Source organism: Tachypleus tridentatus, chromosome 5, assembly GCF_004210375.1.
Source record: "Tachypleus tridentatus isolate NWPU-2018 chromosome 5, ASM421037v1, whole genome shotgun sequence".
NCBI lineage: Eukaryota > Metazoa > Arthropoda > Merostomata > Xiphosura > Limulidae > Tachypleus > Tachypleus tridentatus.
This window is the reverse complement of record NC_134829.1, coordinates 2,363,750-2,391,080: the sequence shown is the minus strand read 5'-3', so window position 1 is coordinate 2,391,080 and position 27,331 is coordinate 2,363,750. Positions and strand designations below refer to the sequence as shown.

The 27,331-nt window shown below is 33.9% G+C and overlaps 2 protein-coding genes across 3 annotated transcripts in view; one reads left to right on the top strand and one right to left on the bottom strand.

Moving 5' to 3' along the window:
* Positions 1–10,763, top strand: part of LOC143250401 (uncharacterized) — a 29,272-nt gene extending 18,509 nt beyond the window's left edge. For both annotated transcript variants that reach the window (XM_076500855.1, XM_076500854.1), the window contains exons 4-5: positions 8,808–8,978; positions 9,792–10,763. In XM_076500855.1, coding sequence (XP_076356970.1) covers positions 8,808–8,978; positions 9,792–10,408 — 788 coding nt within the window. In that variant the 3' untranslated portion in view covers positions 10,409–10,763. The remainder of the gene's footprint in view (positions 1–8,807; positions 8,979–9,791) is intronic.
* The window catches only part of LOC143251258 (glutamate receptor ionotropic, kainate 2-like), a 427,216-nt gene that overhangs the window by 303,847 nt on the left and 96,038 nt on the right, over positions 1–27,331 (bottom strand). The window lies entirely within an intron of this gene.

Sequence of the window (27,331 nt, the reverse complement as noted above, 5' to 3'; positions counted from 1 at the left end):
ACACATTTCATGGTTTTATTCCAAACTTCTGACAAAAGATATTGTCTCTTCTCTCCTAATCTGGTTTCTCAACAACACAAGCAGGTAATAAACACCAAGAATATCTTAACACTACCATTTCGGCGCAAAGGGATTTAAAATCTAAACTAAACCGTCAGTTTCATGAGACGAACAATTTATGAACGACAAGAGACAGCTGACTTAGAAGAAACTCAAGTAAAGTACCAGTAACATGGCACCCAGCCAATAGTCACTTCTGTCGTACAACAAAATAAACGTTGAAATGGGACGTTTCGCGGTTAACCTGTCACATTGAAGACCTGCAGGTTTCTTAAACGTATAGGTTCATACTACTTTACATTACGACCTGTAGAAACTGTTGTAAACTACTTGATTTGATATTCTACAACTAATGGAACGTATGCTAAGAGAAAACAATATTTACATTCCATGTAAAACAACAATAGTTACATCAGCCTTTCTAACTAAAATAAAATGATTGTATATAATACAACAACATTTACTCAGGCCTTCTCACCAGAATGTAATTATTGTATGGAATATAACAAGAGTTACTTTAGCCCTTTTGGCGAGAATGTAATGATTGTATATATAATACAACAACATTTACTCAGGCCTTCTCACCAGAATGTAATTATTGTATGGAATATAACAACAGTTACTTTGGCCATTCTGGCGAGAATGTAATGATTTTATTTAATACAACAATAGTTTCTTCAGCCTTTCTGACGAAATTATAACTACTCAATATAATACAACAACAAATACTCAAGCATTCTCACCAGAATGTAATGAATGTTTATAATACAACAGTAGTTATTTCAGCCTTTCTCACCAGAATGTAATGAATGTTTATAATACAACAGTAGTTATTTCAGCCTTTCTCACCAGAATGTAATGAATGTTTATAATACAACAGTAGTTATTTCAGCCTTTCTCACCAGAATGTAATGAATGTTTATAATACAACAGTAGTTATTTCAGCCTTTCTCACCAGAATGTAATGAATGTTTATGATACAACAGTAGTTATTTCAGCCTTTCTCACCAGAAGGTAATGAATGTTTATGATACAACAGTAGTTATTTCAGCCTTTCTCACCAGAATGTAATGAATGTTTATAATACAACAGTAGTTATTTCAGCCTTTCTCACCAGAATGTACTTATTATATATAATACAAGAATAGCTACTTCAGGCCTTCTGACGAGAATGTAATGATGGTATATAATAAAACAATAGTTACTTCGGGCCTTCTGACGAGAATGTAATGATGGTATATAATAAAACAATAGTTACTTCGGGCCTTCTGACGAGAATGTAATGATGGTATATAATAAAACAATAGTTACTTCTGGCCTTCTGACGAGAATAATACAACAAAAGTTACTTCAGGCCTCCTCACGAAAATGTAATGATTGTATACAACACAACAATGGCGACTTCACCCCTTCTCACCAGAATGTAATGATTGTATACAATACAACAATGGTTACTTCACCCCTTCTGACCAGAATGTAATGATGGTATATAATACAACAATAGTTACTTCACCCCTTCTGACCAGAATGTAATGATGGTATATAATACAACAATAGTTACTTCACCCCTTCTGACCAGAATGTAATGATGGTATATAATACAACAATGGTTACTTCACCCCTTCTGACCAGAATGTAATGATGGTATATAATACAACAATGGTTACTTCAGGCCTTCTCACGAGAATATAATGATAGTATACAATACAACAATGGCGACTTCACCTCTTCTGACCGGAATGTAATGATGGTATACAATACAACAATGGCTACTTCACCTCTTCTGACCAGAATATAATAATTGTATATAATACAACAATGGCTACTTCACATCTCCTGGCCAGGATAAAATGATGTATACAATACAACAATGGCTACACTACCCCTTCTGACCGGAATGTAATGATGGTATACAATACAACAATGGCTACTTCACCTCTTCTGAGCAAGATATAATTATATAATATATGATCACTAACTAATGATTTCGTTTTTCTAACTTCATAATCAGTTTTAAAATTAATTGTGTTTGTTTTCCTCATTCACCAGGTTTAACTGTCTTCCCTTTAAGGATATATATATGTTGGTCGGTTGTCCTTACTTTCTGCGTCAAATGTATTTTTATCTTTTGATGGCCCTTTCACATTTCATTGAATTTGATTGGTACCATAAGGGTAAATGGTTCCTAAGTTTCTGCTGTGACAAGATCTGTCTCGGAAAGACTCCTTAGGTTTCTACAAGGCATGTTGTTACGTGAATGACACCACATCATCAACATTATTATGACATCAAACTTGGTTGGAATAGAAGAGGAGCGCTAATGTAAAGTGAAAGTTTGAGAAATTGTTTCAGTATCACCGAACATGAAATTACAGATAGAACTAAACCTAATGTAACGTGAAAGTTTGAGAAATTATTTCGATATCACCATACATGAAATTACAGATAGAACTAAACCTAATGTAACGTGAAAGTTTGAGAAATTGTTTCAGTATCACCATACATGAAATTACAGATAGAACTAAACCTAATGTAACGTGAAAGTTTGAGAAATTGTTTCAGTATCACCATACATGAAATTACAGATAGAACTAAACCTAATGTAACGTGAAAGTTTGAGAAATTGTTTCAGTATCACCATACATGAAATTACAGATAGAACTAAACCTAATGTAAAGTGAAAGTTTGAGAAATTGTTTCAGTATCACCATACATGAAATTACAGATAGAACTAAACCTAATGTAACGTGAAAGTTTGAGAAATTGTTTCAGTATCACCATACATGAAATTACAGATAGAACTAAACCTAATGTAACGTGAAAGTTTGAGAAATTATTTCGATATCACCATACATGAAATTACAGATAGAACTAAACCTAATGTAACGTGAAAGTTTGAGAAATTGTTTCAGTATCACCATACATGAAATTACAGATAGAACTAAACCTAATGTAAAGTGAAAGTTTGAGAAATTGTTTCAGTATCACCATACATGAAATTACAGATAGAACTAAACCTAATGTAACGTGAAAGTTTGAGAAATTGTTTCAGTATCACCATACATGAAATTACAGATAGAACTAAACCTAATGTAACGTGAAAGTTTGAGAAATTGTTTCAGTATCACCATACATGAAAGTACAGATAGAACTAAACCTAATGTAACGTGAAAGTTTGAGAAATTGTTTCAGTATCACCATACATGAAATTACAGATAGAACTAAACCTAATGTAACGTGAAAGTTTGAGAAATTGTTTCAGTATCACCATACATGAAATTACAGATAGAACTAAACCTAATGTAACGTGAAAGTTTGAGAAATTGTTTCAGTATCACCATACATGAAATTACAGATAGAACTAAACCTAATGTAAAGTAAAAGTTTGAGAAATTGTTTCAGTATCACCATACATGAAATTACAGATAGAACTAAACCTAATGTAACGTGAAAGTTTGAGAAATTGTTTCAGTATCACCATACATGAAATTACAGATAGAACTAAACCAAATGTAACGTGAAAGTTTGAGAAATTGTTTCAGTTTCACCATACATGAAATTACAGATAGAACTAAACCTAATGTAAAGTGAAAGTTTGAGAAATTGTTTCAGTATCACTGTAGATAAAATTACATATAGAACTAAACCTAATGTAACGTGAAAGTTTGATAAATTGTTTCAGTATCACCGTACATGAAATTACAGGTAGAACTAAACCTAATGTAAAGTAAAAGTTTGAGAAATTGTTTCAGTACCACAATACTTCAAATTATAGATAGTATTGCTAAATTAACGTGAAAGTTTAGGAAAATGTTTCGATATCACCATACTTCAAATTACAGATAGAACTAAAACTTAAGTAACGTTAACATTTTATTAAATGTTTCAGTATCACCGTACATCAAATTACAGATAGAACTAAAACTAAAGTAAGGTAAAACTTTGATAAAATGTTTCAGTATCACCATAGATATAATTACAGATAAAATTTAAACTAAATAAAGTTAAAAGTTATAGAAATTGTTTTAGTATCATCATACATCAAATTACAGATAGAAATAAATCTAAAGTAACCTGAAATTTTGAGAAAATGTTTGAGTACCACCATACATCAAATTACAGATAGAACTAAAACTAAAGTAACGTTAAAGGTTGAGAATGTGTAATAAGTTTGAAACCATCTATCACATTTATGTCGGTAATACTGAGTATTAGTTTAATTATATAATACTTAGTGACTAAGTGGTGTTTTGTATATTTCACTATCATTATTATAACGTTTTTTAGTGTACATTCATTTCAAAATTAATATTAACAAGGTTTATATTATTACAGTTTTTAAAAACCTCTAATATTTTTACGACATTTTTTGTAAGTATTAAATGAAAGTATCGTATAGGAAGCGAAATACCATTTACCAAACATCTTTTAAATTACTTTGACAAGACGTTGGTCGACGTGAAAGATTTTCTGGTTCCAACATAGAGAAAGAACCTCTAATGAGTCATTACAACTGTTCACCACCAGATACTTGTTTCCATTATGATTTCTTGTGTACGTACGGGTTAGTACATGTTTCCTCTCTGCTACTTAGGCTCTAATCTCAGATATTAACCTGCAAACAACAACAAACGTTTATGAGAACTCGGGGTAAAACAAACAATGTTTTATTCCAAATGTGCTTCTTTTGATCTGGAAAGTTTGAGAATTTTTAAGATAGGATAAGTCATAATTTTGGTAATTCAGCAAATTATTTTCTTGACTTTTCATCAACACGAAGAAAAACAAAAATCGTTTTAGTGGTCTAGTAATGAAATATAGCTATTCATTCTTTTCTACAAGACTCACAGCGTTAGAAACCAGTTGTCAATACCTGTGAATGGCAGAGCACAGATAGCCCATTGTGAGGCTTTGTGCTGAATTCTAAATAAATAAACAATTTTTTTTTTACATGCTACTTTACCATTGTAAACAATTTAGGACGAATTAAACTACACATTATAAGTAAATTATAATAAAATTATATTGAACCTTCATCACTTTTGGTCACCGTGAATGTTTACAATATTTCTAAAGCCTAATTTACATTTCAAAAGTTTACGTCGTATGTTTGTCTTTCAAAATAGAGTAGAGAAAGATGCTAAGTTTTGTTAACATTTTACAAGTTAAATTGTAAGTTAAAGTTTATTTTTCATGAACTGTTCTAATCAAGGTTTAACCAGTTAAACTGTGTGTTAAAGTATATTTTTCATGAACTGTTCAATCAAGGATTTACCAGTTAAACTGTATGTTAAAGTTTATTTTTCATAAACTCTTTTAAGCAACGATTTACCAGTTAAACTGTATGTTAAAGTTTCTTTTTCATGAACTGTTCAATCAACGATTTACCAGTTAAGCTGTGTGTTAAAGTTTATTTTTCATGAACTGTTCTAGTCAAGATTTTAACAGTTAAACTGTGTGTTAAAATTTATTTTTCATGAACTGTTCTAGTCAAGGTTTTACCAGTTAAACTGTGTGTTAAAGTTTATTTTTCATGAACTGTTCTAGTCAAGTTTTACCAGTTAAACTGTGTGTTAAAGTTTATTTTTCATTAACTGTTCTAGTCAAGGTTTTACGAGTTAAACTGTATGTTAAAGTGTATTTTTCATGAACTGTTCTAGTCAAGTTTTACCAGTTAAACTGTGTGTAAAAGTTTATTTTTCATTAACTGTTCTAGTCAAGGTTTTACGAGTTAAACTGTGTGTTAAAGTTTATTTTTCATGAACTGTTCTAGTCAAGCTTTAACCAGTTAAACTTATGTTAAAGTTTATTTTTCATGAACTGTTCTAGTCAAGTTTTACCAGTTAAACTGTGTGTTGAAGTTTATTTTTCATGAACTGTTCTAGTCAAGGTTTTATGAGTTAAACTGTGTGTTAAAGTTTATTTTTCATGAACTGTTCTGGTCAAGGTTTTACCAGTTAAACTATGTATTAAAGTTTATTTTTCATGAACTGTTCTAGTCAAGGTTTTACGAGTTAAACTGTGTGTTAAAGTTTATTTTTCATGAACTGTTCTAGTCAAGGTTTTACCAGTTAAACTATGTGTTAAAGTTTATTTTTCATGAACTGTTCTAGTCAAGGTTTTACCAGTTAAACTGTGTGTTAAAGTTTATTTTTCATGAACTGCTCTAGCCAAGGTTTTACGAGTTAAACTGTATGTTAAAGTTTATTTTTCATGAACTGCTCTAGTCAAGGTTTTACGAGTTAAACTGCGTTAAATTTATTTTTCATGAACTGTTCTGGTCAAGGTTTTACCAGTTAAACTATGTGTTAAAGTGTATTTTTCATTAACTGTTCTGGTCAAGGTTTTACGAGTTAAACTGTGTGTTAAAGTGTATTTTTCATGAACTGTTCTAGTCAAGGTTTTACGAGTTACACTGTGTTAAAGTTTATATTTCATGAACTGCTCTAGTCAAGGTTTTACGAGTTAAACTGTGTGTTAAAGTTTATTTTTCATGAACTGCTCTAGTCAAGGTTTTACCAGTTAAACTGTGTGTTAAAGGTAATTTTATGGAAACTTTAACAAAATTGCGGATCTCGTTCCAAATGAGTTGACTAATTAGAAGAAAAACACATTTTTCTCCATATCGATTTGTCTCAATCTATATAATCTGTCACATGTCTTTACATCCTAAAAAGTTGAGCACCATATATTTTTTACGATCAAGTTTTAATGTGTAAAACAGCGAAACTGACAACCGTGATAGGCCTAAGTTCATTTCAGCTGATTCTGCATTCCCATGACGTATGATTAAAAATGGTCTTTTCCCCTTCAAAACCCATCCACGAGGAATTGTACGCACCCTTAAACACCTTTAATTTAAGATAAATCCTGTCGTCTTTGCATGGCTATGTTATTCCCGCTCTTTGTCTGACTGAAAGTGACATCCGGGACTGATCAATGAAACCGAAACGAACTCGCTGACACCGATCGTGACATCACGTGACCACTGTTTCAAGCCTGATGATTGTGTTAATTATTTCGTTATTTTAGTGATCTATTATGATGCCAGGTAATTATCACACACTAAAGGTTTCAGAATAAAGGTAAAAAGCTATGAAAAAGTGCACTTTCTTTGCACATTACGAGTCATCCAAGTACCTGGAAACCAACTGTCGTCACGTGATGAAACTATGTTTCTAGGGTTGCTTTTTCAATTTATTGATTGTTTTCTGAATCAAGTTTATCTGTCCCCATACATTTGAAATGATAGAGAAGTCAGCTAATCAACACCACCCACCACTGATTATAACATCCTCAATGCTAAACAGGAGAACAAGGATTTTAATCTTATTCGACCCATGTGTCTTAAGTTTGGTATCATACGTGGATTTAAATTTGTTCCTTATGGAAACATTATTGTACCTGATACTGCGTCATTTCCTGAATATCGTTCTTTTTATGCGTTTTTTTAAGCATCAAATAATTTGATTTCAATTTCTACCTGACTCTACTTGGACAATATATGCATACAAATGTATTCCTGAACATCCTTACGTCTGTATCATTTCCAGGTTGTGCTGTGGATTGTGGGATAGTCAGACCTCCTGTTTTTGTGTTATATGTATCAATCACTTGGACAAGTACAGATTGTGCTGGGTGTTGTGGAACAGTCAAATCTCCTGTTTTGTTTATATGTATCAATCACTTGGACTAATACAGATTGTGCTGTGTGTTATGGAACAGTGAGATTTCATGTTTCGTTTTATGTGTATCTGTCACTTGGACAAGTACAGATTGTGCTGTGGATTGTGGGATAGTCAAATCTCCTGTTTTTGTGTTACGTGTATCAATCACTTGGACTAATAGAGGTTGTGCTGTGTGTTGTGGAACAGTCAGATCTCCTGTTTTGTTTTATGTGTATCTGTCACTTGGACAAGTACAGATTGTGCTGTGTGTTGTGGAACAGTCAGACCTCCTGTTTTTGTGTTTTGTGTATCAATCACTTGAACAAGTACAGATTGTGCTGTGTGTTGTGAAGCAGTCAGACCTCCTGTTTTTGTGTTATGTGTATCAATCACTTGGACAAGTACAGATTGTGCTGTGTGTTGTGGAACAGTCAGACTTCCTCTTTTTGTGTTACGTGTATCAATCACTTAGACAAGTACAGATTGTGCTGTGTGTTGTGAAGCAGTCAGACCTCCTGTTTTTGTGTTATGTGTATCAATCACTTGGACAAGTACAGATTGTGCTGTGTGTTGTGGAACAGTCAGATCTCCTGTTTTTGTGTATGTGTATCAATCATTTGGACTAATACAGATTGTGCTGTGTGTTGTGGAACAGTCAGATCTCTTGTTTCGTTTTATGTGTATCTGTCACTTGGACAAGTACAGATTGTGCTGTGTGTTGTGGAACAGTCAGACCTCCTGTTTTTGTGTTATGTGTATCAATCACTTGGACTAATACAGATTGTGCTGTGTGTTGTGGAACAGTCAGCCATTCTGTTTTTGTGTTATGTGTATCAATCACTTAGACAAGTACAGAGTGTTCTGTGTGTTGTGGAACAGTCAGATCTCCTGTTTTTGTGTTACGTGTATCAATCACTTAGACAAGTACAGATTGTGCTGTGTGTTGTGGAACAGTCACACCTCCTGTTTTTGTGTTATGTGTATCAATCACCAGTAAGGTTTATTAATTACCTTCAAAATCAAACCAGTTTTTATACAGTTTTCCTTTCTTCAAGTCAGTATTAAACATTTATTTTTCAGATCCAGTTCAAGCCTTACAATTTGCTAGTGCTGAGAGACAGTGGAATCCATATACCACACCTTATCCAACTATACACGGATCAACTATTCCACATATCAACTATTCAGTTGATGATCTTTTAGCAGGGAACTCGCATCATTCTTGTTCTAATTCAATCCATTTAACCACAGGTAATGACAAGAATCAATCCATTTAACCACAGATAATGACTCGAATCAATCCATTTAACCACAGATAATGACTCGAATCAATCCATTTAACCACATGTAATGAGTCGAATCAATTCATTTAACCACAGGTAATGACTCGAATCAATCCATTTAACCACATGTAATGACTCGAATCAATTCATTTAACTACAGGTAATGACTCGAATCAATTCATTTAACCACAGGTAATGACTCGAATCAATTCATTTAACCACAGGTAATGACTCGAATCAATCCATTTAACCACATGTAATGACTCGAATCAATTCATTTAACTACAGGTAATGACTCGAATCAATTCATTTAACCACAGGTAATGACTCGAATCAATTCATTTAACTATAGGTAACGACTTTCAGTCAATCTGTTTAACTAAAAGTGACGACTTACAGTCAATCTATTTAACTACAGGTAATTACTTTCAGTCAATCTATTTAGCTACATTAAACATAGCTCTGAACAATTTGGGATTTTCTAGTGCATAGATGTTAATAAAAATAAATAATGCTGAGTGTAAACAACTTTTCACAATCACAATATTTTATTTTTGCAAATAAATAATTTATTGATGTTCTGTTTATATTGTTATAATTACAATTTTACTCTCTAAACCATTGTAGTTTTTCATTTTTATCATAATTTTGATGGAACTGTTTGACCTGTTTCTTTCGATAATTTGATATCTTAACTATTATATGTTAATCAATTCATTGAAGCATCTTATTCATTGGCCATACGTAGTCCAATGAAAAGTTTTCTTTCTTTGTCTTTAAGGCTTTTCTGAACGAGGGTCTGGAGGTTCCATGACTCACCAAAATAGTGCGCTTGCACTAAAGACAGACACAGTATTAGTGTCTCGCTATAACAACGCCGTGGGCGCTACAGCTGACCTGTGTCTTTCTAACAGACTGTCCGAATTGCGACAAGGATTAGGAGGGCTAAATAACCAACAATCTCTCAACTCTTCGGTGGCGCTGCTGTCAGCAAATAGTGGAACCTCTTCCTTGTCGGGAAGCCACGGAGGATACGGACTCCTCACATCTCACAGTTGCTATGGTAACACAGCCGCCACAGGAATGTACCTCGGCACTCCAATCGTACACCCGTCCCTCCTTTATTCCCAGCTTCAGCCCCAGCTTCACTTACTGACCAACGAACTCCGATCATCCGTGGATGTTACTCCCGTCTCTCAGCAACAGAGAATCACAGGATTAAACAACTTGACCATTTCACGATCCAACGGTCGCTCCGTAGATAGTGAGGTCGAACCAGAAAGAAGAAACAGTGACAACAGGCAACAGCCACATCAAGTAACTTCAACAGCAAATGAAAATACTTTGTTTGGAATTACTAATGGGCATAGTGACCCCGCGTTATGGAGACCGTACTGATGTATCCAGAACTATTCGATTCTGTTAAAAAAAACTGCCAGTGACGCATATTTTGAAGATTTCATCAACGAACGTTAAACTTTCTTATAAAGCTTAACGTTTTTGTATCGCCAGTACTCGCAGGTTTATGGAACGTTCGGATGTGCCAGTGTAGAAACCAAACACTATCTAATGTTAGTTCATTTTGTAACCCTGCCAACTGTTCTTATCTAACTCGTTTTACGTTATTTCGATATCTGTCATGAAATAGGTTATACACACACACATTTCTTTTGGTCAGCATCTTGAAAGTACCTTTTATCATGTAAATAGCCTCATAATTTTGTTGTGTCCAATAAACGGGTTTTCGTGGAAAGTTTATATTGTTACCTTATTAAGAATAGAGTCTGAGCTGAACCACCACTTGAGCAAGACTTACTCATAAGGAAAACAGACATCACTCTGAAGGTCCAGTCCAAACGTGGTATAGTGTGTCTGACTGTAAATACGAATGATCATATCTGGGACCAGTTGAACCCAAAACATGTTTCACACTTTGGAATCTAGGATCGATTAAAAGAGTAACAACCCAAAACATGTTTCACACTTTGGAATCTAGGATCGATTAAAAGAGTAACAACCCAAAACGTGTTTCACACTTTGGAATCTAGGATCGATTAAAGAGTAACAACCCAAAACATGTTTCACACTTTGGAATCTACGATTGATTAAAAGAGTAACATTTCATGATTTGTATTTGATTAAAATAACCTAAGTGTTCGTGTTTGATGGTACCTTAACCCTAGTCTATAAGTTAAAAATTAGGGTCGTCTATAACTTATAGCAATTGGTACTACATTGACTCTAGAGTCTAGACTATCAGTTAAAAATTAGGGACGTCTATAACTTACAGCAATTGGTACTACATTGACTCTAGAGTCTAGACTATCAGTTAAAAATTAGGAACGTCTATAACTTATAGCAATTGGTACTACATTGGCTCTAGAGTCTAGACTATCAGTTAAAAATTAGGGACGCCTATAACATAGTTATTGGTACTACATTGACTCTAGAGTCTAGTCTATAAGTTAAAAATTAGGAACGTCTATAACTTATAGCTATTGGTACTACCTTGACTCTAGTCTGTCAAATTATAATTGGGGACGGTTACAACTTATAGCTATTGGTACTACCTTGACTCTAGTCTATCAAATTAAAATTGGGGACGGTTACAACTCATAGCTATTGGTACTACCTTGACTCTAGTCTATCAAATTAAACTTGGGGACGGTTACAACTTATAGCTATTGGTACTACATTGACTCTAGTCTATCAAATTAAAATTGGGGACGGTTACAACTTATAGCTATTGGTAACACCTTGACACTAGTCTATCAAATTAAAATTGGGGACGGTTACAACTCATAGCTATTGGTACTACCTTGACTCTAGTCTATCAAATTAAAATTGGGGACGGTTACAACTTATAGCTATTGGTAACACCTTGACTCTAGTCTATCAAATTAAAATTACGGACGGTTACAACTTATAGCAATTGGTAACACCTTGACTCTAGTCTATGAGTTTAAAATAAAGGACGACAACACATTATAGCTATTGGTGATAACCTAACCCTAATCTATCAGTTTAAAATTTGTAACCGCTACAGCTTAAAGCTATTGTTACTACTTTGACTCTAGTCTATCAGTTTGAAATTGGGGACGTCTACATCTTATAGCTATTGGTAGTACCTTGACATTAGTTTTTCATATTGAAATTACGGACGGTTACAGCTTATAGCAATTGATAACACCTTGACTCTAGTCTATGAGTTTAAAATAAAAGACGACTACACATTATAGCAGTAGTGCACAAAGTCCGGCCGCGACGAGTCGCCGAGTGGTCCGGATGTCCAACGGGAAAGTCAAACATAGAGGGTCCGAGCGCTTAGAGTTCGCGCCTGCGCGAAGATTAAGGGATATAGAAGAATATGCATTAGATTGGACACTGGATGGTTCCATATTTGTGTCGACTAATAAAGAAAATTCAATAAGCAAATGTCGTTAATGCATAGGCATTTAATCATTGGCGGAATTACGTAATATTTACGTAATTACGAAATCTCACGCGTTCCAACTGTTCTTTGAGATTTACTTACGAGCCCTATTTTGATATTATTTTGTAACAAAAATAACAGCTAATCGTGAAAGAAAAGTTGACTACGAAAACCGGCAGTTTTATGATGATTGGACTGCGCAATACTGTTTTTTTCAACAACAGAAGAACGTGATTTGTCTTGTGTCATTCGACAGTAGTAGGACGAAGGTATCCAATATAAAGCGTCATTATGAGACGAAACATAAAGATTCCACAACGTTGTCCGTGATGAACGAACATCTCGAATTGAATCTCTGTAGCGGTTGCTGAATCACCAGCAGAACGTTTTCTCAAAGCAGTCAGCAGATTTAGGTGCAGCATGTGAGGTCAGTTACGATATTTCTTTGATGATAGCGAAATCTGGCCGACCGTTCACTGGTGGTAATTTTGTAAAATAATGTATGATTTCTGCATCGGAAAAGTTGTGTACAGAAACAGTTCTCGAGCTACAGACGGTGGCTTTGAATCGTATAACAGTTCAACGAAGAATTTCACACCTCTTAGCAGACGTGACAAGGCAGCCTACAAATAAATCAGCCAACTTTGTATTTTTTTCTTTGGCAGCAGACAAGTCAACTAACATCAATTCAACAGCACAGCTATTAGTTTCTGTTCGTGGTGTGTCGTCATCGTTTGATATCACAGAGGAACAAATCGGCATGGGTTCCATGAAGGGTCAGACAACTGGGTCTGCTCTATTCGAGGAGACAGTACGACTATGTGGTAGTGTTTAAATGGATTTCACGAAACTGGTAAGTGTGACAACTGATGGAGCACCAACCATGACCGGAGAAAGTAGCGGGCTGGAAGCACTGTTGATGAAGCATCGAGGAAAGCAGAACAGACAATTGATGATGTTTCACTGTTTTATTCACCAGCAGAACCTGTGCAGTAAAGAACTTGGTTTTCAGGCACTGATGGCATTAGTGACGAAAACCATTAATTTAATCAAATCACGAGAGCTCAATCACCGTCAGTTTCGAAGACTTCTTAAAGATATTGATTCAGACTATAGTGACCTTGCGTATCACTGTGAAGTACGCAAGCTGAATCGAGGGAAGATGTCAGAAGTTTCTGGGAGTTGATTGATGAGGTGATAGAATTCCTTGGAAGCAAGAACAAAGACACAGAAGTGATGATTTCCATGACTGATCCAGCATGGCAAGCTGATTTGATTTTTCTGGTCGACATGACACAACACTTGAATGATTTGAATTTGAAGTTGCAAGGCAAAAATCAGCTTGTCTGTCAGCATGCAAATTACGTCTCAGCTTTCAGTACAAAGTTGCAGTTATTCTGGCAGCAAACTTTCCCACTTTTCAGTCACAGCTACAGAAGAATCAGGACATTGACACACAGGTTTATGTTGGGAAGCTAGATACCTTGATTCAATCCTTCAACTCACAGTTTCATGACTTTGACCAATGCAGATTGTTGATGAAAGTTTTTGCTAAATCCGTTCAGTGACTTGTCAGCAGAATATCAGCTCGAACTTAACTGATCTCCAGACATCTGATGAATTGCGTGCTATTTACCAAGAAAACAGTTTGCTTGACTTCTACAAAACGTTGCCTGATACATTTGCTAATCTGAAAGAGAATGCACTTGTCCACACCAGCATGTTTGGCAGCACATACTGCTGCGAACAGGCTTTCTCGCATATGAAACTGAACGAAAACAACACTCGTAACAAGCCGACTGATGATCATCTGGAACCAGTCTTGCGTCTTTAAACGTCAAACATCAAGCCGGACATTTCTAAGCTCGTAGATGACACGCAGCACCATTCATCACACTGACTTTGTGACATTTGACGTATCATAACATTTCTTAGAATAATGTGCAAACTCTTTGATTTAATCGTTATTTGTGTGATGTCCATCTTGGGTAAAACAACTGTGGGACGATTTTAATCTTCACTTATTTGTGGCAACCAACGGTTCAGAGAACACTGTTTGTGGTACCTGAATCAAAAAGTTTGAATCAAAAAATAGCTTTTAGCTATTGGTGTTAACCTGACCCTAATCTATAAATTTCTAACAGCGACAGCTTAAAGCTGTTGTAACTACTTTTACTCTAGTCTATCAGTTTAAAATTAAGAACAGTTACAACATACAGCTATTGGTAGTACCTTGACTCTAGTCTATCAATTTAAAACTCGGGACGTCTACAACTTATAGTTATTGGTACTAACTTGACTCTAGTCTATCAATTTAAATTTGGGGACGGCTAAAACTTATAGCCATTGGTACTAACTTGACTCTAGTCTATCAATTTAAAATTCGGGACGGCTACAACTTACAGCTATTGGTACTACCTTGACTCTAGTGTATCAATTTAAAATTCAAGACGTCTACAACTTATAGCTATTGGTACTACCTTGACAATAGTCTATCAATTTAAATTTGGGGACGTCTACAACTTATAGTTATTGGCACTATCTTGACTCTAGTCTATCAATTTAAAATTCAAGACGTCTACAACTTATAGCTATTGGTACTAACTTGACTCTAGTCTATCAATTTAAATTTGGGGACGGCTAAAACTTATAGCCATTGGTACTAACTTGACTCTAGTCTATCAATTTAAAATTCGGGACGGCTACAACTTACAGCTATTGGTACTACCTTGACTCTAGTGTATCAATTTAAAATTCAAGACGTCTACAACTTATAGCTATTGGTACTACCTTGACAATAGTCTATCAATTTAAATTTGGGGACGGCTACAACTTATAACTATTGGTACTACCTTGACTCCAGTCTATCAATTTAAAATTCGGGACGTCTACAACTTATAGGTATTAGTACTATCTTAACTTTAAACTATCAATTTAAAATTTGGGACGGCTACAACTTATAGCTATTAGTACTACATTGACTTTAGTCTATCAATTAATAATTCGGGACACCTACAACTTATAGCTATTAGTACTACCTTGACTCTATTCTATCAATTTAAAATTCGGGACGTCTCAACTTATCTCTATTGGTATTACATTGACTCTAGTCTAACAATTTGAAATTTTGGACGTCTACAACTTATAGCTATTGGTACTATCTTGACTCTAGTCTATCAATTTAAAATTATGGACGGCTACAACTTATAAATATTGGTACTACCTTAACTCTAGTCTATCAATTTAAAATTCGGTACGGCTACAACTGATAGCTATTGGTACTAACTTGACTCTAGTCTATCAATTCAAAATTCGGGACGTCTGCAACTTATAGCTATTGTTACTAACTTGACTCTAGTCTATCAATTTGAAATTATGGACGGCTTGAATTTCTAGCTGACCGTTTCGTTTGTTTCTGAAGGAGTGTATGTACAGAGGTGATTTTGGAATGTTAATGATACGTAAAGGTCGTGTCATGTCATGTCATGCGATAGCCTATGTTTAATAAGTACAGAGGTGATCCTGGAATGTTAATGACACGTAAAGGTCATGTCATGTCATGCGATGGCCTATCGTTAATAAGTAGAGAGGTAATCCTGGAATCTTAATAACACGTAAGTAAACACATAAATTGATGGCTGTAAACGAAAGTAGTTCTAGAGGTGTGAATTTCACTTCCGTATAAAGTATATATTGTATACAGAGAAATTAATTGATGGCGGAGTTTATAGACTTTGAATGAATCGTTAACTGAAAAAATATAACCCTGATAGCTATCAACGGTTTCTTGAAATTGGAGGATTTCTCGAAAAGAAACGAGAAATAATAAGAGAGGAAACTGAACGAATCATTGCAGTGATGGTTCTGGGTTGATGCTGATGGTTCTTGGCTACAACTTAACACGAAGGCTCTTCACGTGTATTAGGCCATCAATACCGAAACGACTCTGTTGCAATGCATGCAATTAACAGTGTCATTTGTCACACGTTTACAGAAGCTGAAAAACACCACGCATGGGCACACTCGTAAGCGTGAATACTTTTTTAAAAAAACGTATGCAAAAGAAAAACCTTATGTTGCCTGGGACCCATTTGTATAAACTCGAATTCCTGAACTAAGCCTTTTAACAACAGTGACCTAACTTAGAATGTTTCATCAGTTTCTTAAAACTATTCGAAATGAAATCTTATGAACAGGATTAGTTTGATCACACTATCTGTACTGTTACCAGCTGGAAAAACGATACGTCTTCGGATTTTCAACGCTAAAATCATGGGTTCGATTCCCTTTGGTGATACAGTAGGTAAACTGATGTGGCTTTGCTATAAAAAAACACAAAAATACAGTCTGAGTACTCCAAAACAAAACAGCTAAAATATTATATCCTTCATACCCAGTTACAAAATATATAAATATTTATCTTATTAATTGGTAAACTCTTCTTTCAAAACACTTTCTATTTTACTAATCCTTCATATCTGATTAGAAAATAGTTTACAGTACGTGTTATTTATACAATACAGCAGAAACTTGTGGTTAAATATTCTTTAGAATATCATTCCTATCCTATTGGAACATATAAGTAAACGGTGGGTAAAGCATTTATAGCAAACTGTAAAATTAACCTATTACATTACAGAAGAAAACTAAAGTTAAATATAGTTGAGAATATCATTCCAATCCTATCAGAACACATATGTAAACAGTGAGTAAACCTTTTATAGCAACCTGTAGAATTAACCTATTATATTACAGTAGAAAATTGAAGTTAAATATTGTTGAGAATATCATTCCTATCCTATTAGAAAACATAAGTAAACAGTGGGTACACCTTTTATAGCAAACTGTAGAATTAACCTATTACAATACAGGAAAAACTTGTGGTTAAATATTTTGAGAATATCATTCTTATTCTATTAGAACAAATAAGTAAACAGTGAGTAAACCTCTTATAACAAACTCTAAAATTAACCTATTACATTAAAGTAGAAAATTGTGGTTAAATATTGTTCAAAATATCATTCCTGTCCTATTAGAACACATAAGAAAACAGTAGGTAAACATTTTATGGCAAAGTGTAGGTAGTACCTTGACTCTAGTCCATCAATTTAAAATTCTGGACGTCTACAACTTATACCTATTGGTAGTACCTTGTCTCTAGTCTATCAATTTAAAATTCGGGATGTCTACAACTTATAGTTATTTGTACTACCTTGATTCTAGTCTATCATTTTAAAATTCGGGGCGGCTACAACTTAGAGCTATTGGTACTAACTTGACTCTAGTCTATAAATTAAAAATTAGAAACAGCTACAACTTATAGGTATTAGTGCTACCTTGACTCTAGTATATGAATTTAAAATTTGTAGCTGCAACAACTTATAGGTATTAGTACTACCTTGACTCTAGTATATGAATTTAAAATTTGTAGCTGCTACAACTTATAGTTATTAGTACTATTTTGACTCTAGTCTGTCAATTGAAAATTCGGGAGGGCTAAAACTTACAGCTATTAGTAGTACCATGACTCTATTCTATCAATTTAAAATAATGGACGGCTACAACTTACACCTATTGGTACTACCTTGACTCTAGTCTATGAATTTAAAATTGGGGACCTCTACACCTTATAGTTATTGGTACTATCTTGACTCTATCAATTTAAAATTCAGGACGTCTACAATTTATAGCTATTGGTACTAACTTGTCTCTAGTCTATAAATTTAAAATTCGAGACGTCTACAACTTATAGCTTTTGGTAGTACCTTGTCTCTTGTCTATCAATTTAAAATTCGGGACGTGTACAACTTATAGATATTAGTACTACCTTGTCTCTATTCTACCAATTTAAAATTCGAGACGTCTACAACTTATAGCTGTTGGTAGTACCTTGTCTCTTGTCTATCAATTTAAAAGTTGGGACGGCTGCAAACTTATAGTTATTAGTACTATCTTGAATCTAGTTTATCAATTAAAAATTTGGGGCGGCTACAACATATAGCTAGTAGTAATACCATGGCTCTAGTCAACAATTAAAAATTCGGGACGGCTACAACTTATAGCTATAAGTACTACCTTGACTCTAGTCTATCAATTTAAAATTCAGACGGCTACAACTTATAGCTATTGGTACTATCTTGAAGCTAGTTTATGAATTTAACATTTTGACGGCTACAACTTATAGCTATTGGTATTAACTATACTCTAGTCTATCAATTAAAAATTCGGGCCGTGTACCACTTACAGCAATTGATACTACCTTGATTCTAGTCTATCAATTTAAAATTCGGGACGTCTACATCTTATAGTTATTGCTACTACCTTGATTCTAGTCAATCAGTGTAAAATTCAGGACGTCTACAACTTATAGCTATTGGTAGTACCTTGTCTCTAGTCTATCAATTTAAAATTCGGGACGTCTACAACTTGTAGCTATTCGTAGTACCTTGTCTCGTGTCTACCAATTTACAATTCGGGTCGGATACAACTTATAGCTATTAGTACTACCTTGACTCTAGTCTATCAATTTGAAATTATGAACGGCTAGAATGTCTAGCTGACCGTTTCGTTTGTTTCTGAAGGAGTGTATCGAACAATTTGTGAGTAGAAAACATACACATGAATTAAACATATGTATTGTACATCATGTTTAAGATAATGATGTTGTATTCAGCATACGCACACACACATGCACAAACGCTTATGGATTCTTCAGAATGTATTTTCCTCCATTGTGTAGAAATAGCATTTCTCAACTACATTGTTTTGGCTTTTATATAATGAAAACAATACTATAGCTTGCAAAAAATAGTGAAATTAATCGTACGTGCTTTTAACTTAAATCAAACAACAAATCCAGCAAAGTATCTGTCAGAAAATAACGACCCAGAGAACAAGGTTATATTATCACTAAACTCAGCTAGCATCATTGTAAAGGTCATGTCATGTCATGCGATGGCTTATGTTTAATAAGTACAGAGGTAATCCTGGAATCTTAATAACACGTAAGTAAACACATAAATTGATGGCTGTAAACGAAAGTAGCTCTAGAGGTGTGAATTTCACTTCCGTATAAAGTATATATTGTATACAGAGAAATTAATTGATGGCGGAGTTTATAGACTTTGAATGAATCGTTAACTGAAAAAATATAACCCTGATAGCTATCAACGGTCTCTTGAAATTGGAGGATTTCTCGAAAAGAAACGAGAAATAATAAGAGAGGAAACTGAACGAATCATTGCAGTGATGGTTCTGGGTTGATGCTGATGGTTCTTGGCTACAACTTAACACGAAGGCTCTTCACGTGTATTAGGCCATCAATACCGAAACGAAACTGTTGCAATGCATGCAATTAACAGTGTCATTTGTCACACGTTTACAGAAGCTGAAGAAACACCACGCATGGGCACACTTGTAAGCGTGAATACTTTTTAAAAAAACACGTATGCAAAAGAAAAACCTTGTGTTGCTTGGGACCCATTTGTATAAACTCGAATTCCTAAACAAGCCTTTTAACAACAATGTTCTAACTTAGAATGTTTCATTAGTTTCTTAAAACTATTTGAAATGAAATCTTATGAACAGTTTTAGTTTGGTCACACCCTCTGTACTGTTACCAGCTGAAAAAGCGATAAGTCTTCGGGTTTTCAAAGCTAAAATCATGGGTTCGATTCCCTTTGGTGATACAGTAGGTAATCTGATGTGACTTTGCTATAAAAAACACAAAGACACAGCCTGTGTACTCCAAGACAAAACAGCTAAAAATATTATATTCTTCATACCCAGTTACAAAATATATAAATATTTATCTTATTAATTGGTAACTTCTTCTTAAAAAAACACTTTCTTTTTTACTAATCCTTCATATCTGATTAGAAAATAGTTTACAGTATGTGTTATTTATACAATACAGCAGAAACTTGTGGTTAAATATTCTTTAGAATATCATTCCTATCCTATTAGAACATATAAGTAAACAGTGGGTAAAGCATTTATAGTAAACTATAGAATTAACCTACTACAATACATGAGAAATTATTTGTTAAATATTGTTGAAAATATCATTCCTATCCTATGAGAACACATAAGTAAACAGTGGGTAAACCTTTTATAACAAACTGTAGTATTAACCTATTACATTAAAATAGAAAATTGTGGTTAAATATCGTTGAGAATATCATTCCTATCCTATTAGAAAACATAAGTAAAAAGTGGGTAAACCTTTTATAGCAAACTTTAGAATTACTGTATATTACAGTAGAAACTTTGGTTAAATATTGTTGAGAATATCATTCCCATCATATTAGAACACATAAGTAAGCAATGAGTAAACCTTTTATAAAAAACTGTTGAATTAACCTATTACATTACGGTAGAAACTTGTGGTTAAATATTGCTGAGAATATCATTCCTATTTTATTAGAACACATAAGTAAACAGTGAGTAAACCTTTTATAAGAAACTGTAAAATTAACCTATTACATTACAGTAGAAACTTGTGGTTAAATATTGTTGAGAATATCATTCCTATCCTTATAGAACACATAAGTAAACAGTGAGTAAACCTTTCATGACAAACTGTAGAAATAACCTATTACATTACATTAGAAATTATGGTTAAATATTGTTGAGAATATCATTCCTATCCTATTCTTTTAGTATAATAGTTTTAAAACTATTTGTTGCATATCTTTCTCATAATAATACATAACAGTATTTTATGATATCATTTTAGTTATATGAATCCTCACACTTATTGTTAAACTACTAGGCAATATTCCTCATATGATTTATTAGTGACTACTCTCCATGACATCACCTTAAGTTCAATCTCTGGTGTATCTGTTTGGTTTGAATTACGTGTAAAGTTACACGAGGGCTATCTGCGCTAGCTGTCCTTAATTTAGGAGTGCAAGACTAGCGGGAAGGCAACTAGTCATCACCACCTGTAACTAACTTTTGGTTTACTGTTTTACCAACGAATAATGGGATTGAGCGTCACATTTTAACGCCCCCACGGCGAGTATGTTTGGTGAAACGGGGATTCGAACCCGCAATTCTAAGAATGCGAGCCGATCACTCTAACCACCTGGCCATACTGAGCCAGTCTCTGGTATAATAATTATTTTGTAGTACATATGGATTTCTTGGTTCCTACTGTGAAGCTGTTAGAAGCCAGCCTAACCTTAGACCCTTGTCTCCACAAGACATCACTTCCTTATACACTCTCTGAGGAGTAGATAAACTGTATAACTTTTCTCATCATGGAAACTGATGTTGACCTACTGTCCACATCACTTCATATCTTTTCTCCATCTGTGGAGACAGTTCTCACCTTTTTTCAAATCAAATAGTTTTATTCGTTGATAAGCGTACTGTAAGGCTTTCCATTAATAATCCAATGGTCTCATTACAAGGTTTTCCAGTCATAATCCTATAGATTCACTGTGAAGCCAATGGAGTATTTCCAGCTAAACCTTTGCGATTACTTCATTTTCTCTGTCTGAATCATGAATTCATTCTTAAGGTATTATCCTCTTGTCTCAATAAAAGCTGTTGGTTATGTTGGTTTCTACTCCATATTAGTTCTAGTCTACAGTTCCTAGTATGTGTCCTTTCAAGTTAGACATGTATTGACTCAAGGTTTATGATATCCATTTTATGTGACTACACGCATAATTGATACATTTGGTTCTGTTATACTAATGTCAAAAGCTTCTGCTTTGTTATTACTCGATCTGATAATCTCTCTTAACTACAAAATATCTTTAGTCGTTTATCTACAATTTAATGGATTCAGATTCAATAATAAAGTGAAAAACATACACCTGGGCAAGTCTTTCTCCACAAGTTCCTTCGGCCCGGCATGGCCAGGTGGATAAGGCACTCGTTTTGAATATCTAGGATATCAGACTGAACCTCGTAATGTTAGGGTTGCGGGTTGAATCCCTGTCATACCAAACATGCTCGCCCTTTCAGCCGTGGGAGCATTTATAATGTGACGGTCAATCTCACTGTTCGTTGGTAAAAGAGTAGCCAAAGAGTTGGCGGTGGGTGGTGATGACTAGCTGCCTTCCCTCTAGTCTTACACTGCTAAATTAGGGACAGTTAGCCCTCGTGTAGCTTTGTGTGAAATCCAAAACAAACCGAACAAGTCTCTTCCTTCCCCCACGGTCAGTTTGGACACTTTTCTCTGTGTGTCTACTTCTGGTGTTAAATGAGTCAACTGCCAATAATTTAGAATTTTCTGTTACGACCGTTGCTCTTATTTCAGTTTCATTTCTGGTTACATCTGGTTCTACTTGTTTTGTCTTTCTAGGTTTGTGCTTCTTGTTCCATTGTTTTAATCATCTTTATGATGTTTCTATTTTGCAATGTGCACGGGCTGTTGTTTTAAAAGTTTCGCAAAGTTTCTAACACATCTTAACGTGTTCTTTAGTTTACCAGAGTTTGTTTTATTGTCATTACAATAACCCAGTTTTTAACACGTGTGCTGTAACGTGTGTTTTCATTGGTCAAATTGTTTCTTTTGCATTATTTGAGAAAACAATACCAAGGGCAGTCTACGTCTCCTTAAACAAAAAAATATATATTTTCGATAAGGTTTATTACAACCACATTGATTTGTAGGCCTAATTTCATAGCCACATATAAAATCTACAACTAAATGCGGGACTTCATTCAAATGCTACATTGGAAAGTAAACTGCACTTCATGCCTAACGTATTTAACAAATCAACAATAACATCACTCGTTATTACTAACTTATTGTTACTGACCATCTTGCAAACTACTTCACGTATTGATTATTAGTATCTATAACTTACTCTCATTTCTCCAAATCTCCTGAAACTTCAAGATTATCACATAATCGTTAACATTGTAGATATTCTAGAACATTTATCAACTTTTTAGATTTAGCATCATGATCATGATTAGCAACCCCATCTATCGGGCAACTAAGATAAAACACTGAAAATATAGCTTACAACAAGTTAAACACGTACCAAAATTCCTTACACTGAGGTTACAGAAACCTTCATTATAATATTCATCTTAGTAACGCTAGTTGGTCGAGATGCCGTTTTTCGTAAGTAAAAGTCACGTGAGTTTATTGAGATTAACTTGTATTCCATACATACGTGTACACGATGTGTACGCAGTAATGTTAACACAGTTATTTAACCCATGAATTGCGTGATCTATATTTCACGTTGTTTTTACAATAATTCTAAGACAATCCACGAGATATCTTACTTAATACCAGGACATATCAAGCTGGCTGTGACTCAACAGAAGAGGTAATGGTTTATTTATGTCATTAATTTTCATTAACCTCTTTCATAACTTAAATCTTAACATGAATAATACCGTAGATAGGAAGGATTGGTGCTTTATAGCTCAAAGCGACTAGGCTATCTGCGCTGGTTCTTAACGTCTTACAGACGAACATTCGAATCCGTACATATTACTATAAGCTATTTTTTATATTATATACTATAATAATATGATTCGTATTTGTTAAATTGTAAGGAAAAAAATAAATAAATAATGTTACAAATAACTCAACCGTTTGTTTACTTTTGTTACAAATAATATACTCAACCGTTTGTTTCCTTTTGTTACAAATAATATACTCAGCCGTTTGTTTCCTTTTGTTACAAGTAATATACTCAACCGTTTGTTTCCTTTTGTTACAAATGACATACTCAACCGTTGGTTTCCTTTTGTCACTAATAACATACTCAACCGTTTGTTTCCTTTTGTTAAAAATAATATACTCAACCGTTTGTTTCCTTTTGTTACAAATAATATACTCAGCCGTTTGTTTCCTTTTGTTACAAATAATATACTCAACCGTTTGTTTCCTTTTGTTACAAATGACATACTCAACCGTTGGTTTCCTTTTGTTAAAAATAATATATTCAACCGTTTGTTTCCTTTTGTTAAAAATAACATACTCAGCAGTTTGTTTCCTTTTGTTACAAATAACATACTCAACCGTTGGTTTCCTTTTGTTACAAATGACATACTCAACCGTTGGTTTCCTTTTGTTAAAAATAATATATTCAACCGTTTGTTTCCTTTTGTTAAAAATAACATACTCAGCAGTTTGTTTCCTTTTGTTACAAAGTACATACTCAACCGTTTGTTTACTTTTGTTATAAATAATATACTCAACCGTTTGTTTCCTTTTGTTACAAATGACTACTCAACCGTTGGTTTCCTTTTGTTACAAATTACATGCTCAACCGTTGGTTTCCTTTTGTTAAAAATAACATACTCAACCGTTTGTTTCCTTTTCTAGTACCAAATTCAAGATGTCGACCTTGTCTGACATGTTATGATAATATAACATAAGTTACAAAATTGTGCTAACGGCAGCGAATATCTATAATATTTATAACTAATTTTTTCCTTTCCTTGGATTTGGGATATCACACTTAACAGTAATTCACTTCTGTTGTTTAAATATAAATTATTACAAGTACAGTCCACTTACACGAAGACAGAATGGAGTAGAAACACTGCAACTGTAAACATCTTTCGACGGATCTAAGATGTTAACAGAGCACTTCGAAAGGCTAGAAGGTCTGATTCTCATGTATATAACCAGATCTATACATAAGTGTTTCAACAAAGATACTAGTGGGATATCAGATTCACTTTCACAGAACGTAACACTTTTAACACTGGTACATTATTACCTACACATGTTGCAATTACAAATAATTTTTCTCACTAATATAACTTTCAAAGCGCCATGTTGATCACAAGTGGGTATCTCTTTTATAATGGAAACAAAGGACGTAACATTCAGTGATGTCGAGAAAACCCACTTGTAGAGAAATATATATGTAAAAACGGCTCGTTTGGGTTGAGAACATTTTGTACATAGAGGAGTGAACAACGTTTCGACCTTCTTCGGTCAACATCAGGTTCACAAAGAAAGAGAGAGGTAACTGACCGGAAGCTGACCACATGTTTGAAAGAGTTTGTGTAATGAGTGTCGGAATGTAGAAGGCGGTGTTAGATATTGAATATACAATTTTATATTATTTGTTTATTTATTTATTTTTATTTTTTATTTTATTATTAGTATTATTTATTATGTTATATTTTAATATAGATATAAAGGTGTTCCTTTGTATTGGTTTATTTTGGGTTTAAGTTGTTGTATAAGTAAGGCTTCTTTAATTTTGCGTTTGTTTATGTTTGTTTCTTTATTTAGTATTTGAGTGTTTTCTATGGTTATGTTGTGTTTATTTGACTTGAAGTGTTCGAAAACGTGTGAAGGTGACTTTTTATGTTCTTTGAATCTGCTTTCCATTTTTCTGCTTGTTTCTTCAATATAGAAGTCGTGGCAATTATCACATTGTATTTTATAAATAATGTTGGTGTGGTGTTTGTCAGTATAGTTTTTACATAGTATAGAACTCAGTTTTGTGCCTGGTTTTTGAATAAATTTGGTATTAACTGGAATGTCATATTTTGTTACTTGTTTTTGCCAAATGTTGGTTATTTTTCTGCTGATGTCGGGAATATATGGTATACAACAGTATATAGTTTCGTGGTTTTTTGATTCGTGAGCTATATTTACTTTAGTTGGTTGATTTTACTTTCTGTCTAGGTGTGTGCATATAATGTTTTCTACGGTTTGTGGAGGAAACTTATTGATGTTGTTGAAGTATTGTTTTATTTTGTCTAATTCATCGTTAATTTTATCTGGTGAGCATAGTTTTATGGCTGTGTTTATTTGGTTTCTTAGTATATTGAGTTTTTGTTTTGTTTCATGTGCTGAGTCCCAAGGAATGTATAGTCAGTCCAGTATGGGTGATTTTCAGTGGATTTCTGTTTTAAATTGTGTATCGGTTCTTGTAATTTTTAGGTTAAGAAATGATATTTAATTGCTTCCTTCTTGTTCACATGTGAAGTTAATGTTGGGATGTATAGAGTCAATGTGATTGAAAATAAATTACGTTTGTGTTCTGTAGATTTGAATCCCGCAACCGTGTCATCTACATATCTGTACCAGAACAGTGGTGGATGTAATGTTAATTGCTTGTGTTTCAACTTGTGTCATAAAAATATTGGCTAGAACTGGTGATACTGGGTTGCCCATACTTAGACTATTTGTTTGTAAATAGTTGTGGTTGTTGAACATGAAGTTTGTCTTCATCGTGGCGAATCCTATGAGTGTTGCTGATTGGTTGCTGGGAATGTCTATTGATGGGTTAGGGTCTCGGATATAGAGTTCTAAGGCTATCTTGCAGGCTTCAACATGTGGTCAGCTTCTGGTCAGTTACCTCTCTCTTTCTTTGTAAACCTGACGATGACCGAAGAAGGTCGAAACGTTGTTTACTCCTCTACGTAAAAAAAATTTTCTCAACCCAAACGAGCCGTTTTTACATATATAAAGGACGTAACATATTTTCACGAATTTTTCAATGTTTATGAAAATATAATATATAATTTTTTTTCTGTTCTTTATTAACACTGTTAGGCATAAAATACAGTGACAACAAACTACCACATCAGTGCGCAGAACATCATTGAACTCGAGTATTCACGTGCATGAAATAATACTATACGTGACACAACTAAAGACTTGTACTCACGAGCACAGAATATAAATTCCATCCAAAACTGATGTGCGCAAAATCAAACGAACACAGAATAATACTTAGGTACATAAAACATGATAACTACTGATTGATACTGATGTACATAAAACATGTTGACTACTTACTAATAACTTGATGTATATAAAACGTAATTACTGACTAATACTGATGTACGCAATGCATGATGACTACTGACTAATACTGATGTACGCAATGCATAATGACTACTGACTAATACTGAGGTACATAAAAATGATAACT